This window comes from Bos mutus, chromosome 22, assembly GCF_027580195.1.
Source record: "Bos mutus isolate GX-2022 chromosome 22, NWIPB_WYAK_1.1, whole genome shotgun sequence".
Lineage (NCBI taxonomy): Eukaryota > Metazoa > Chordata > Mammalia > Artiodactyla > Bovidae > Bos > Bos mutus.
This window is the reverse complement of record NC_091638.1, coordinates 63369180-63382094: the sequence shown is the minus strand read 5'-3', so window position 1 is coordinate 63382094 and position 12915 is coordinate 63369180. Positions and strand designations below refer to the sequence as shown.

General features: G+C 57.0%; 1 protein-coding gene across 1 annotated transcript; it reads left to right on the top strand.

Annotated features, from left to right (window-relative positions):
* The first annotated feature begins 3259 nt into the window (after positions 1-3259).
* On the top strand, positions 3260-12347 carry MRGPRG (MAS related GPR family member G). The gene is made up of 3 exons (XM_005905065.2): positions 3260-4227; positions 5419-5522; positions 12238-12347. Exons 1-3 carry the CDS (start codon positions 3260-3262, stop codon positions 12345-12347), a joined length of 1182 nt encoding a protein of 393 aa, XP_005905127.2.
* The last annotated feature ends 568 nt before the right edge of the window (positions 12348-12915 follow it).

Genomic DNA, 12915 nt, shown 5'->3' with positions numbered 1-12915 from the left:
TTCGCAGGGGCTGGGGACCGAGCCCCTGCCAGGGGTCACAGGCCGGAACCCTCGCTCCACAGGCCGCGCCTCTGCTACAGAAACGAGTTCAGAGCCAAACCTGTGAACTGGAAATATTAGGACATGAACTGGGAGACCAGGATCCACACTGTATAAAACAGGTAACTAGCGAGAACCTATTGTCCAGCACAGGGAGCCCTACTCACTGCTCTGTGGTGACCTGAATGGGAAGACGTACAAAATAAGGGGACAGGACTTCCCTGGGGCTCCAGGGGCTAAGAATCCTGCCTGCCAGTGCAGAGGGTAGGGGTTTGATCCGCGGTCGGGGAAGATCCCACGTGCTACAGAGCAGCTGAGCCGTGCGCCGCAGCTCCTGAAGCCTCAGGTCCTGAAGCCTCGGCTCCTGAAGCCGCAGCTCCTGAAGCCGCAGCTCCTGAAATTCGTGCTGTAGCAGCTCCGCAACCAGAGAGTAGCCCCTCTCGCTGAGACTGGGAGAATGCTCTCGCAGCAGCAAAGACCCAGAGCAGCCAAAAGTAAAAAAATAAATACAATTGTTTTTTTTTAAGAGAGGGGATGTGCATAGAAACATGTGGCTGATTCGCCTTGCTGTGCAACAGAGACTACCACAGCACCGTGAAGCGACAAAGAGAACATGTCGGCCACTCAGTCACGTTTGATTCTGCGACCCCGTGGACGGTAGCTCCTCTGTCCACGGCATTCCCCAGGCAGGAATACTAGAGTGGGTAGCCGTTTCCTTCTCCAGGGGATCTTCCCAATCCAGGGACTGAACCTGGGTCTCCCGCACTGCAGGCAGATCCTTTACTGTCTGAGCCACCATAAAGCAACTATACCCCATTAAAAAATTATTTTTTAAAAGAAGAAAAAAAAATGCTGACAAACAGCATCTCTACACATGACTTCTGACTTGCGCTCTGAGTCCCCAGGGCCGCAGAACAGCCCACGGAAAAGGCGAGTCTTTGGCAGGACCAGCTCAGGACACGAAGCTTGGACAAGTGTTTTAACCCCTAAGGGTCAGTGAGCAGCTGGGACCCGCGGGTGTGAGGCTGGCAAGTGGACAGTCGGGATGGGTCCTCAAGAAAGGGGCCAACATCTGCAGGCCCGACCGCCCAGAGCAGGACTGCCCAGGGCCCACCGTGGGGTCCAGCCCTAGGCCGGGCACGAGCTGTCGGGGAATGGTCAGGCCACAGAGAGGGACGCTGAGGCCTGGGGGGTTAGGTCCTTCCGCCCAGGCCACACGGCCAGGCTCCTGCCTCACTGCCGGTCTCCCACACACCAGGGGACCGAGGAGCCAGCTCGGCCTGAGGAGCACCCCCCCAGATGTGAGGTCCAGCCCCCACTGGACCAGGGGCCCCAGGAGGCCACTTCCTGCCGTCCACGCACCTCATATGCTGAGGAGGAAGGGCAGGGCTGGCCCACACGAGTACATCGCTGTCTGAGCTCATCCTGTGGACGGGAGGGAGGGGCCCTCCCACTTCCAAGAAACTGGCCGGGAGCCTGGGTCCAGCCAGTTGGGCCCTGGGGACACAGGAGGATTTAGGGCCTGGGAGGAGCCCCAGGCGACGGTGAGCAGCTGAGAGGCGCCCAGTCAGCTGGTAAGAAGCCTTGGGGCCCCTGCACCCAGCCCACCTACTCTCCCCTGCCGGCTCTGGACTCCCCTGAGGACTTTCGGGCCTGGGAGCTGGGGTAAGGATGGGGAAGCAGACAGCGGACGCGTCATTTACAAGCCAGGACCCTGTGCCCTCATTTGTATGTACCGGGCAGGTGTACCCGTTCTGAGAGCCGGCAGGACAGCTGTCCAGGTAGCCCCTCCACTCCTCACCACCTGCCGGGGCCAGAGCCCCCCCTCCCAGCGCTGGCCCTCACCTTCCACCTGGCTCAGCCCCTGGGGTCCCTCGGGGAGACCAAGGCCCCGAGAGGGGCTCAGCACAGTCCCCCCCACGACCCCAGAGTCCAGCCCGGCTCTCTGCGTCCCCTGACACCACCAAGCATGCCCGTTCCCCGCTCATGGAGATCCTGCGGAGGGTAAAGCCAAGAGACCCCGACCCACCCCGCTAAGCCCCGCTCCCGGTTGCAAGGAGAGCCACACAGAAGGAGCAGGCGAGGACCCCGGGCTGGGAGGCTGGGAGGGTCCCAGGGGGCTGCGGAAGTTTCCAGGGTCCTAAAGGAGACAGACCTGGGTAACAGGGGCGGTGAGGATGGTCCAGGCAGAGGCACAGCCTGGCCGGGGGGCACCTAGGGGAGACCCCGAGGTTGGGAGGCAGGCTGTCCACCCCCCCCGTGTCTCTGGGTGTCTCTGTCTCTCTCTTCGTGTCTCTTTCACTCTCTGGGTGTGTGTCTGTCTCTCCCCGCATGGCTCCCTGACTCCTCACCCTAGGCTGACAGCCGCTGCGAGGCTGAGATCAAAGGGCAGCGTGGACTCTGCGGGGAGGGGGCAGAGGGAAGGGCACCTCTGAGACCCCGCCATCGGGGTCTACCTCCCCTGTTCCAGGATGGAGTCTCTCCCCTGGGACGGGAATAGGACTCGCCCCCTTGCTGCCCCTAAGGGGCTGGAAGCAGATGCTTGCACTGGTTTCTCCTGAGGACCCGGGGCATCACCACATCCCCAAGGTTGCTGAGGCTTCGGAGCTGCACGTGGCCAACCCGCCTGCAGCGGGAGGAGCCGGCTGAACTCCTGCCCGGTCCGGAGAGCCAGGGAGGCTGGGGGTGCCCTCAGCCTTCTTTCATCCTCCCAGCCTCCCACCGCCCCCACAGTACAGCTCCCACCCCCGGCCCCGCTGCCCACCCTCCATGGCCAGCACAGGACTGAGTGTGCTCATGGCGACCGCTGGTCTGCGCCTGGCTGACCCTCTGGGGCTGGGGTTCAGCAGGAGCGTAGTCCAGCCTCTCCCCACATGGAGTCCCTGAGTTGTGTCCACATGGGCGCCCCCTTTGCCTCGAGTCCTGTCCAGTCGATGCCGACCTCTGCAGCGACGTTGGTACGCGGCTGTTTGTGCGTTTAGTCTAACCATCCAGCCAGGGGCAGGACCACCCACCTGGTCGGAATTCTCTTCTCCCCGGATCAGGCGTGTCTTACGGAATCCTCCTTTTACCAAGAGGTCGGGGGGCCTGCAGGGCTGGGCGCTGGCCTGGAAGGGGCCGTCCGGCGGCCTCGGGATGCGCCTGCGTGCCGACAACTCGACATCTGTCACTTCCCTCCAGGGTCCTGCCCGCCGGCCGCCCAGCCAGCCAGCCAGCCAGCATGCTCGGGATCTGGGGGACCTTCAGCAGCGTGGTTTTCTACCTCACCCTGGCCGTGGGCCTCGGGGGACTGCTGGGGAACGCGCTGGTGCTCTGGCACCTCGGCTTCCACATCAAGAAGGGCCCCTTCGCCGTCTACGTGCTCCACCTGGCCGCCGCGGACTTCCTGTTCCTGGGCTGCCAGCTCGCCTTCTCGGCCGTGCAGGCGGCCCTGGGCTCCGAGCACAGCCTCTACTTTGCGGTCACCTTCGTGGCCTTCTCCGTGGGCCTCTGGCTGCTGGCGGCCTTCAGCGCCGAATGCTGCCTCTCCGACCTCTTCCCTGCCTGCTACCAGGGCTGCCGCCCCAGACACACGTCGGGCGTCGTCTGCGGCCTCAGCTGGGCCCTGGCCCCGCCGGCCGTGCTACTGACCGCCGATGCCTGCGGCCTGCTGCGTGAGAGCATGCGCCTGCTGGCCTGCCTGCGCTACCACGCGGCCAGCGTCGCCGGGCTGCTGGCCCTGGCCTGCGTGGCCTTCGCGGCTGGCCTGGTCCTCCTCGTCTGGGGGGCCTGCTGCTCCCAGCGCCAGCGCCCGCGGTTCTACGGCGCCGTGCTGGGCTCCGGGCTCCTGCTGCTCGTCTGCGGCCTCCCCTACCTCCTCTGCTGGACACTGCGCCCGTACCTCCCGAGCTTCCTGCTGTCCACCTTCTTCCCGCTGGCCACCCTCCTGGCCTGTGTCCACTGCAGCGGCAGGCCCCTCATCTACTTCATGGTGGGCCGGCAGCCGGGCCGGCGGGAGCCTCTGCGGGTGGTCCTCCAGCGCTCCCTGGGGGAGGGCGCCCAGCTGGGGGCCGGCGGGGTCTCCCTGCCCATGGGCCGCGTGTGGGGGCTGCCCTGGCTGCCCCCACCCCCCATCCCTTGCCAGACCCTCCAGGACTCCACGTCATTGCCCGGCTCACTCAGTTTGGGGACCCAACGGCTGGGTGCCAGGTGAGAGCCGTGGTCTTGACTCCCCGCCCCAGGCCTGCAGGGGACAAGGGCAGCCCGAGGACCAGGCCAGAGACATAGCAAGGAGGCGGGGAGCCCCCAGACTGGGGTGAGGAGGGGCACCCCAGCTCCCGCCTCCTTCCCACCTTGCCACCAGCTGAGGCAGGAGTGAAGAGGACACGGCCCCCCCAAGGCCTACATGGGGAGCTGGGCAGAGGGGAGCCGGGACACTGGCTGAGTGAGGGGCTGTCCTCACTGAGGCCCAGCCCCCCAGGGGACCCCTCCCAGAACCTTCCCTGCAGTCTCTCCACTGGCCACCAGATGGCGCGGCTTCCCCACCAAGTGCGCACAAAGCCCGTGGGCAAAGCGGGGGTCACTGCAGAGCCAGGTGCCCCCTCAGCCCTCCCCTGCCCCTCCCAGCCCCGGGGGTCCTCGACACCTGCTGCCTGGAGGGTGCCCTTGCCCCCCACCCCCATCTTCAGCTTCCCCTCCTCCAGGGAATCCTCTGCTCCATCACTCCCCGCCCGTCCCTGCCCACCGGCCGCAGACCATGCCCCTTCCCCTGCCAGCACCCCACCCTAGGGCTTCCCTGGTGAAGAAGGGGAGGGAGGGAGGGAGACTGATGGTGGACGGACCGGTCCATGAGTGGATGGACGGATGGTGATGTGGAAGAGGGAATGGGAGGGAGGAGGAAGACAGCTGACGCCACTCCTTGCAGCTTCCAAAGTGGAGATCCTTGTATGTGTTTCTGATGATATTTTAAAATGATACTTCATGGTCATTGTCAAGACTTTCAAGTCCTACAGAAAACATTGAAAAGCTAAGTCACCAAACCTTTTGGACTTAGAGGGAGGCACATGAGGCATAGAACCCTCCAGCCGTGTTCATTTTTGTGATGGAGACCCACAGAAATTTCAAATTTTACCAAAGATGAAGACATTCTATACTTGCTACATGAAACCTGTTACAACAATGCCTGTTACAACACCAGGAGAATTGTTTTTTAAAAGTTGTCCCTTTTCCACTAGAAAAGGCATGTGCTGCTCATCCTTGGGACTTTGGAGAACGCTAAGGAAAGGAAAGAAGACTTACCTGGACCCCTTCCCGGCCCAGAGACACTTCTGCAGGTTGTCCATCCTTCCTGGGCTGGACAGGACTGTGGCCACCCCAGGTCCTCCCACCTGGTCTCCCCAGACAGTGCCCTGAGGACTGGATGATTCCAGCCAAGGGAGGCCATGGCTCTGACAGCCTAGCAGGCTCAGGAAGGAGGGTCAGCGACCTCAGCCTTGGCTTTGGGGGTAAGATGGGGAGAGGCCGTCCATTCTTGGGACCACTTCACGCTGGACCCAAGGAGGGGTGTGGCCTTCTTCTTAGAGTCCCTGGAAATGCGATGGGGGGCAGCCTCAGAGATGCGCCAACACCAGCCTCCACCTCTCCCAGCCCCGGGAAATAGCTGCGGGGCCCCCTGAGGGGCCTTCCATCTGCGTGCCGCCGGCAGAGACAGATAGGCAGCCGGGCAGCTGGCAGTGTCTGGGGTGCGTGATGAGCAGCCCCGTCTGGACAGATGGGCAGAGCTGGACCTCTGTCCCGGAACACGCTGCTGGGGAACGGATGCCAGCCTGGGCCCTGTAGAGCCAGCGCGTCCCCAGTCCCGGAGACGTGACGCCACCGAGAGGGGCCTGCAAAGGCAGGACTGGGCTCCTGGCCCTCTGGCGTCTCTCCAGCCGGGTGACCTCCGGCGAGTCTCCTGACTGCGGGAGCCTCGTCTGCAGAAGGAAAAGCAGAGTAGCATCTCCGACCTGGACTCCGAGGAAGGAGGCAGGAGGCCAGGCTGGTGGAGGGCGGACCGTGACCTTCCTTCCTGACCTTCACGGTCAGCCGCGTTGCCTCTGCCGTTTCCAACTCTGTCTCTGGGCAGAGCTCCGTGTGTCCCCAGCCCTCCCTGACCTTAGCACAGAAACCTCGCTGACGGCTGGCACCCCGCCCAGCCCCCGGGGCCTGTCCTCCTGTCTCTCTGTCCTGTGACACTGGGAGCTTCCTGGCAGCGGGCACCCTGCTCTCAGCTCTCCTGGTGCCCGTCCGCCCAGCTGAGCATCTGGGGGGGCTCCTCCCCCCTCATGCTGGGCTACCTGTGCTCGTGCTTGAGCCTCAGTGTCCGCGTGTCTCATCGGAAGGCGAGCTCCTAGGGGGCGGGGTGGGGGCCGTCTCCCTGGGCTGAGACCCGGATGGCTGGGAGGAGCAGCCTGACAGGCATTCGTGGGGTGGGCGGACTGGCAGATGGGTCAGCGGGTGATGGCACAAACGTGGGATCCAGTGAGTCAAGGATGTGGCTGAAATGCAGCGCCACTCAGCGGGATCAGCTCAGGCTAGTTCTGGGAACTTCTGGGTCAGCCGAGGCCTGACCACTGACCTGACACCTGAGCAGGAGATGGGAGACGCGAGGGACCCAGGTGCTCAGGGCCGCCCCAGCCCATCACCAGCTTGCCACTCAACTCTCCGCTTTCAGCCAGCAAACACCAGCGGAGGCAACTCAGGGCCAGAGGTGGGGTGGGAGCTCGGGGGAGGGTTATGGCAAGGTGTGGCCGCTTCCGCAAGAGCTCAGCGTCTGGAGAAGTGATGGACACGTCCGCTCCATCCAAGGACGGCATGTGAAGAGGCTGAGAGAGGCCCCGTGTGTCCCAGCTTGACCTTGACAACCATCAGCGTGTCCGCCCCTTTCTAGTCATGCGTGTCCTGCTGTGGATGACAAACCACCCAGCCCCCCTAGTGTTCCAGATGCAAGGAAAAGGGTCACGTGCCCCCCCAACTCATAAAGCAGAGGGGGCTTCCAGGAGGAGGGTGTGCCAGTGCTGATCCCGGGACTGCCTGTGTCAGGAAGGGACTACCACCCATGGGGGACAGTCTGAGAGGCCCCCAAACACAAGCAGAGAAGAAGAGAAAGAAAGAAGGGGGCCCCAGAGGAGGCTGAAGGCGCTGGATCCTGGGATGGGACGGGCGTGCCCTAGACACAGGACAGCGGTCCGCCGGGGACAGTGGGCGAGACCAGCCATGCGACCCTCCTCCCGGGCTGGCCTTTCCTGCGGTTCCACTCAGAGCAGGTGTGGATGCTGTGAAACAGGTCAAGTTTCAGCTGGTTTTTGTTTTCTTTTTTTTCCATGTGGATAACCCGCCATTCTAATAACGTTTGTTGAAAAGGCTTCCCTTCTCCTATGAATTACATGGGCGCCTTTGCTGTAAATCCGTTGATTGTACAGGGAGGCTTTATTTCTGGACTCTGTTCTGTGTTGGTCTGTTTTTCCTTATGCCAGCATCACACTGTCTTAACTACCAGCATTAAAAATAAGTCATGAAATCAGGTGGTCTACAATATTATATTTCTTCTTCAAAATTTACATTTCCCTTAGGGTTTAGAATAAACCTGACAGTTTCTTCAAAAATCTACTGAAAAAGGGACCGGGATGGCACTGAATCTATTCAATTATTCTATGAAAACTCATGGAGGGGCTTCCCTGGGGGTCCGGTGGTTAAGACTCCATGCTTCCACTGCGGGGTCAAAGTTTCCATCCCTGGTCAGGGGACTTGCTTCTGCTGCACAAGCCATGGCCAGAAACACATCATGGGTAACTGACACCTTAGCACTGTGGAGTTTTTCGATTAATAAGCATGTTCAGTTGCTAAGTCATGTCCAACTCTTTGTGATACCGTGGCTTGTAGCCCCCCGCCCCCAGGCTCCTCTGTCCATGGGATTCTGTAGACAAGAATACTGGAGTGAGTTGCTATTTCCTTCTCCAGGGGATCCTCCTGACCCTGGGATTGAACCCACATCTCTTGCACTGAAGGCAGTCTCTTGCATTGCAGGCAAATTCTTTACTGCTGAGCCACCAGGAAAGCGTGTTTTAAACCCCGCCTCCTCTCATTTAATTCAGTCTTTGACTTCTGTCACATAAGTTTGTAGTTTTCAGCATAAGTATCTTGCTCATATTTTGGGAAATTTATCCCTAGGTATTTGAAGCTTTGATGCTATGCAGAATTATCTTTTAATTTCATTTTCCAATTGTTTCATCTTGACTTTTTATACGATTGAATAACTCTCCTGCCAACTTTCTAAATTAGTTCTGAGTCTTTCAAAATTTTTGTTTATTTTTTTATTTATTTGGCTGTGTCCGTTCTTAGTTATAGTTCTCAGGACCTTCATCCTGCATCACGGCATTTAAACCCTTAGTGGCAGCCTGTGTGGTCTGGCTCCCTGAACAGGATCTAGTCCCCTGACCAGGAGTGAATCCCAGGCGCCCTGCATTGGGAGTGTGGAATCATAGTCCCTGGACCATAGTCATCTTTTTGAAGTCTGCTTTAGGGTTTCCTATGTACACGATCATGTCATTTGCAAATAGAGATCATTTTACTTTTTCCTTTTATTTCCTTTTCTTCTTTTTTTGCACCGGCTAAGACTTCCCTTCAGTGTTGAATGGAAATGGTAAAAATGGCATCCCTGCCTTATTCTCAGTCTTACAGGGAAAGTGCTCAGTATTTCGCTACTAAATATGATGTTAAATATAAGTTTTTTGTATACACCCTTTGTCATACTGATACAATTGCCATCTATTCCTAATTTTCCAAAAGTTGCGTTTTTTTTTTTTTAATCATGAATGAGTATTGAACTTTACTGCACCTTTTTCTTCATTTATTGAGATGACCTTATGGTTTTTCTCCTTTGGGGCTTCCCCGATGGCTCAGTGGGCAAAGAATCTGCCTGCAATGCAGGAGACACATGCAGCTTTGATCCCTGGGTTGGGAAGATCACCTGGAGGAGGAAATGGCAACCCGCTCCAGTATTCTTGCCTAGAAAATCCTACAGACAGAGGAGCCGGGCTGGCTGCAGTTCATGGGCTTGCAAAGGGTCGGACACGACTGAGGGACTAAGCACACACACACACACACACACACACACACGGCTTTTCTCCTTTAGTCTGTTACTTTGGTGAACGTCATTGATTCATTTTCCAATGCTGACCTCATAGTCCCTAGATAAACCCCACTTGGCCAGAATATATAGTCCGTTTTACATATCAGTGAGTTTGACTTGCTAAACATTTGATAAGGGCATTTGCATTTACTTTCGTGGAAGATGCTGCCTCTGGCTTTTTTTCTCATAATGCCTGGAGTATCAGTTATCCCCTTCTACGCTGTAAGAATCTGGGTAAGACCAGTACTATTTCACCAGAGAAGCCATCTTTCGTGGAAGGAGTGTCAAATGCAATTTCAGTTTCTTTAACAAATACAAGGCCACCCGGATTTTCTTTTCCTTCTTGCATCAGTTTTAGAGAGTCTTGTTTTTCAGGGAATTTTTCCCTTTCATCGTTTGAATTGAGCATAAATTTGAATGAGCCACCTTGGAGGTGGACCCTCCAAACCCCAGTCAGGACTTCAGATGTAATGACCACAGATGCCTGGTCATTACAAGACCCTGAGCCAGAACGGTCCTAGATAGGTCACTCCCCAATTCTTGACTCAGAGAAGTGATGAGAGAATCAAAGCTTATCGTTTTAGGCTGCTAAAGTTTAGAGTTGTTACAAAGCCATAGATTACTAATACAATTATGACACATTCCTCTTCATCTCCAGTAATATCCTTCCATCGTGTCTGACTCTTTGCAATCCTATCGGCCGTAGCCTGCCAGGCTCCTCTGTCCATGGGATTCTCCAGGCAAGAATACTGGAGTGAGTTAGCCTGCCCTCCTCCAGGGAATCTTCCCAACCCAGGGATTGAACCCACATCTCTTATGTCTCCTAAATAGGCAGGTGGTTCTTTACCATTAGTGCCCACTGGGAAGCCCAGCTTAGGGTCTACTTTATCTGAAATAAGCTAGCTGCCCTGGCTAGCTTGTCATTATTGTCTGAATGGCATATTTTTTCATTGCTTTCTTTCAATTTTTCTGCATCTGTGGCTCTTATAAAGAGCACATTATTGGGTAGTATTTTTACTCCAGTGTGAAAATCTCTGCTTTTTATCCAGAGTATTTAGTCCATTTACACATACTGTTGGAGAAGGCAATGGCACCCCACTCAAGTACTCTTGCCTGGAAAATTCCATGGACAGAGGAGCCTGGTAGGCTGCAGTCCATGGGGTCCCTAAAAGTCGGACACGACTGAGCGAATTCACTTTCACTTTTCACTTTCATGCATTGGAGGAGGAAATGGCAACCCACTCCAGTGTTCTTGCCTGGAGAATCCCAGGGACGGGGGAGCCTGGTGGGCTGCCGTCTATGGGGTCGCACAGAGTCGGACACGACTGAAGCGACTTGGCAGCATCACACGTACTATAATTATTGACGTGACTGCGTGTAATCTACCATCTTCGTACCTGCTTTCCATTTCTCACTTATGTTCATTGTCCTGTTGAGCTTCATTTCCTGTCTTCTTTTTGGTTAATCAAATCATTTTTAGTGCTCCATTTTATCTTCTCTATTGGCTTTTTAGCTACAGCTCTTTGTTTTATATTCTGGCGGGTTTCTCCAGAGATGAGAATATGCCCTTTTAACTTATCACAGTGAATAGTAAACCACTCGACATACAACCTAAGGACCCTCCAACGGATGAGGCCCTTTTTCCTCCTCCAGCTCTTTGGACTATTTTTATATATTTAATTTCTACAAATGTTACGTATATCTTTACTACTCTTGCTTTGTAGAAATTAAGAACAAAATATCCCTTTATGATTACCTGCACACGCATATCATTTCTAGCTCTCTTCATTTTTACTTTCAAATTTGAAGGACTTCTCTTCAGCCTGGAGAACTCCCTGTTTTCAGAAGAATGAAAAGCAGCAGGACCGGGGCCTGTGACCACGGCTGAGTCAGCAGGTCTTAGAATAGACTAAACAAAGCTATCGTGTCTGTGTCTTCCTCCCATGGGACGCCTGTAGGTGAGCACACTCCCCTCCCAGAGAAGGGGCCTCCCAGGGCTGGCACGGGGCCCTCCCAGCAGGGAGGAGGAGTACACAGCCCTCGGCTCTGGGCCCCCTCCCAGCCTGCAGGAGCTGAGCTCTTGCAGAGTGAATGCCTGCTTCCTGGACCTGCCGGAAAACTGCTCTGCGGTCCAGGGAGGCCCTCGGCCTGTCTGCCCTCCCTCTCTGCCCTTGTGCAGAGCCCTGGCATCCCACTTGCTGGTTAATCTTTGCCAGCCAGAGCTTCCGGGGGCTCACCAGTCTGCATTTGGTCACCCTCCAGCAGCCCCAGGCGTCAAAGGGGGCCTTTGAGAAGAGACCACACTCTGTGTGGAACTCCTGACAGAGGTGCTTCACGGCCTGGAGACTGCCTGGCATCCCGAATGGGCATCAGGGACCCTGCTCGCCCTGAGAGCTCATCAGCAACCACCCAGGGCAGGCCCTCGGCCGGTCACGCTGGGCCAGAGGTCAGCCGCTGGGGGCCTGCGAGCCTGCAGTCAGGTACCTTTTGGGTGTTCACAGCAGTTAAACCTTAATTAGTTAACGGCAGTTACAGTTGGGAAATTTCCCTTCAAACTTCGTATTTCCGGCCTCTCCTGAACGTCAGAGGCTGGCAGAGTTCACTCGCTTTGCCCTCTGCCCACACAGGAAGGGCGGGGCAGCCTCCTTGTGGGGGTTCCTCACCGCCCCCCAGAGGGCCCCCTTCTCCACTGTCACCCTGCGCCCTGGCCACTCTATTGCATCCCTCTGTCATTTCCTGGATTGAAGAGGAAAGTGAGTGGGTCTTCTTTGCCCCCTTTTTTGGTGAAAAGTAGGGGAAAACAGACCCAAGGGACCCCCTCGCCATGAGAAAAAAAAGGAGAGCTTGTTTCTTTGTAAGTAGGATGAACATTCCTTTATGTATAATGTGCAAAAAAACATGTGAGACATTGAACTCTGCAAGGGTAAGGTTCCCACCGCCCGCGCACCCCCACCCAACCCCGCCACAGATGGGACCCCTTCATCTTGCTGATGGAGAGATGGAGGGCCAGACAAAGTAGGGGTTCCGCCGGTCCCTCTGCTGGGCCGCAGCAGAGCCCAGCCCCTCGGACATCTGTGTGGGCACCTGTGCAGTGCTGGCCCAGACCCTGGGGGCCGCGATGAGGACGCTGGTGTCTCAGCCCTGCAGCCCCAGCCGGTGAAAGAGGCTTCCCTGCCCTCCAGCAAGCGGGCGGCAGGTGGTCTGCACCGGCCAAGTGGCCTGGAAAGATGGGCTGCAGGTGGAGGGGAGGCGGCTGCAGAGACGCTGATGAAGGGCGTTCTGCGGCTTCCAGCAGGGACTCCCCAGCCTCTTCAGAGAGGCAGGGAGCAGGGAGCAGGGAGCAGACAGACGGAGAGGTCTCTGTGCCTCATGCATTGAGGAGCAGCGAGCAAGGCCAGTCTGGGGCTTGCGCCTCGTTAGCAGCTCAGTAGGAGGTCTCTCAGCACCTGTGCACTGGGAGAAGGCCAACCCCTCCCAGAGCAGCCTTTCGGGATCAAATTGGAGGACGGGGTTCACTCCAGGCTCAAAAACATTGCCTCCGCCTTCTCCATGGGGCCTGAATTTCCACCATTAACATCACACTTTGGGGGTGAAGGGACATACATATTGACTTGTCTAATTAGGGAGGGAAATAGCAGAGTGGAGCTGGCTCCCACTGCCAGGGTGCGACCAGGGTTGGCCAGAAAACATGGAATGGAGTGAGCAGGTTTTCAGGATTCTATATGGCC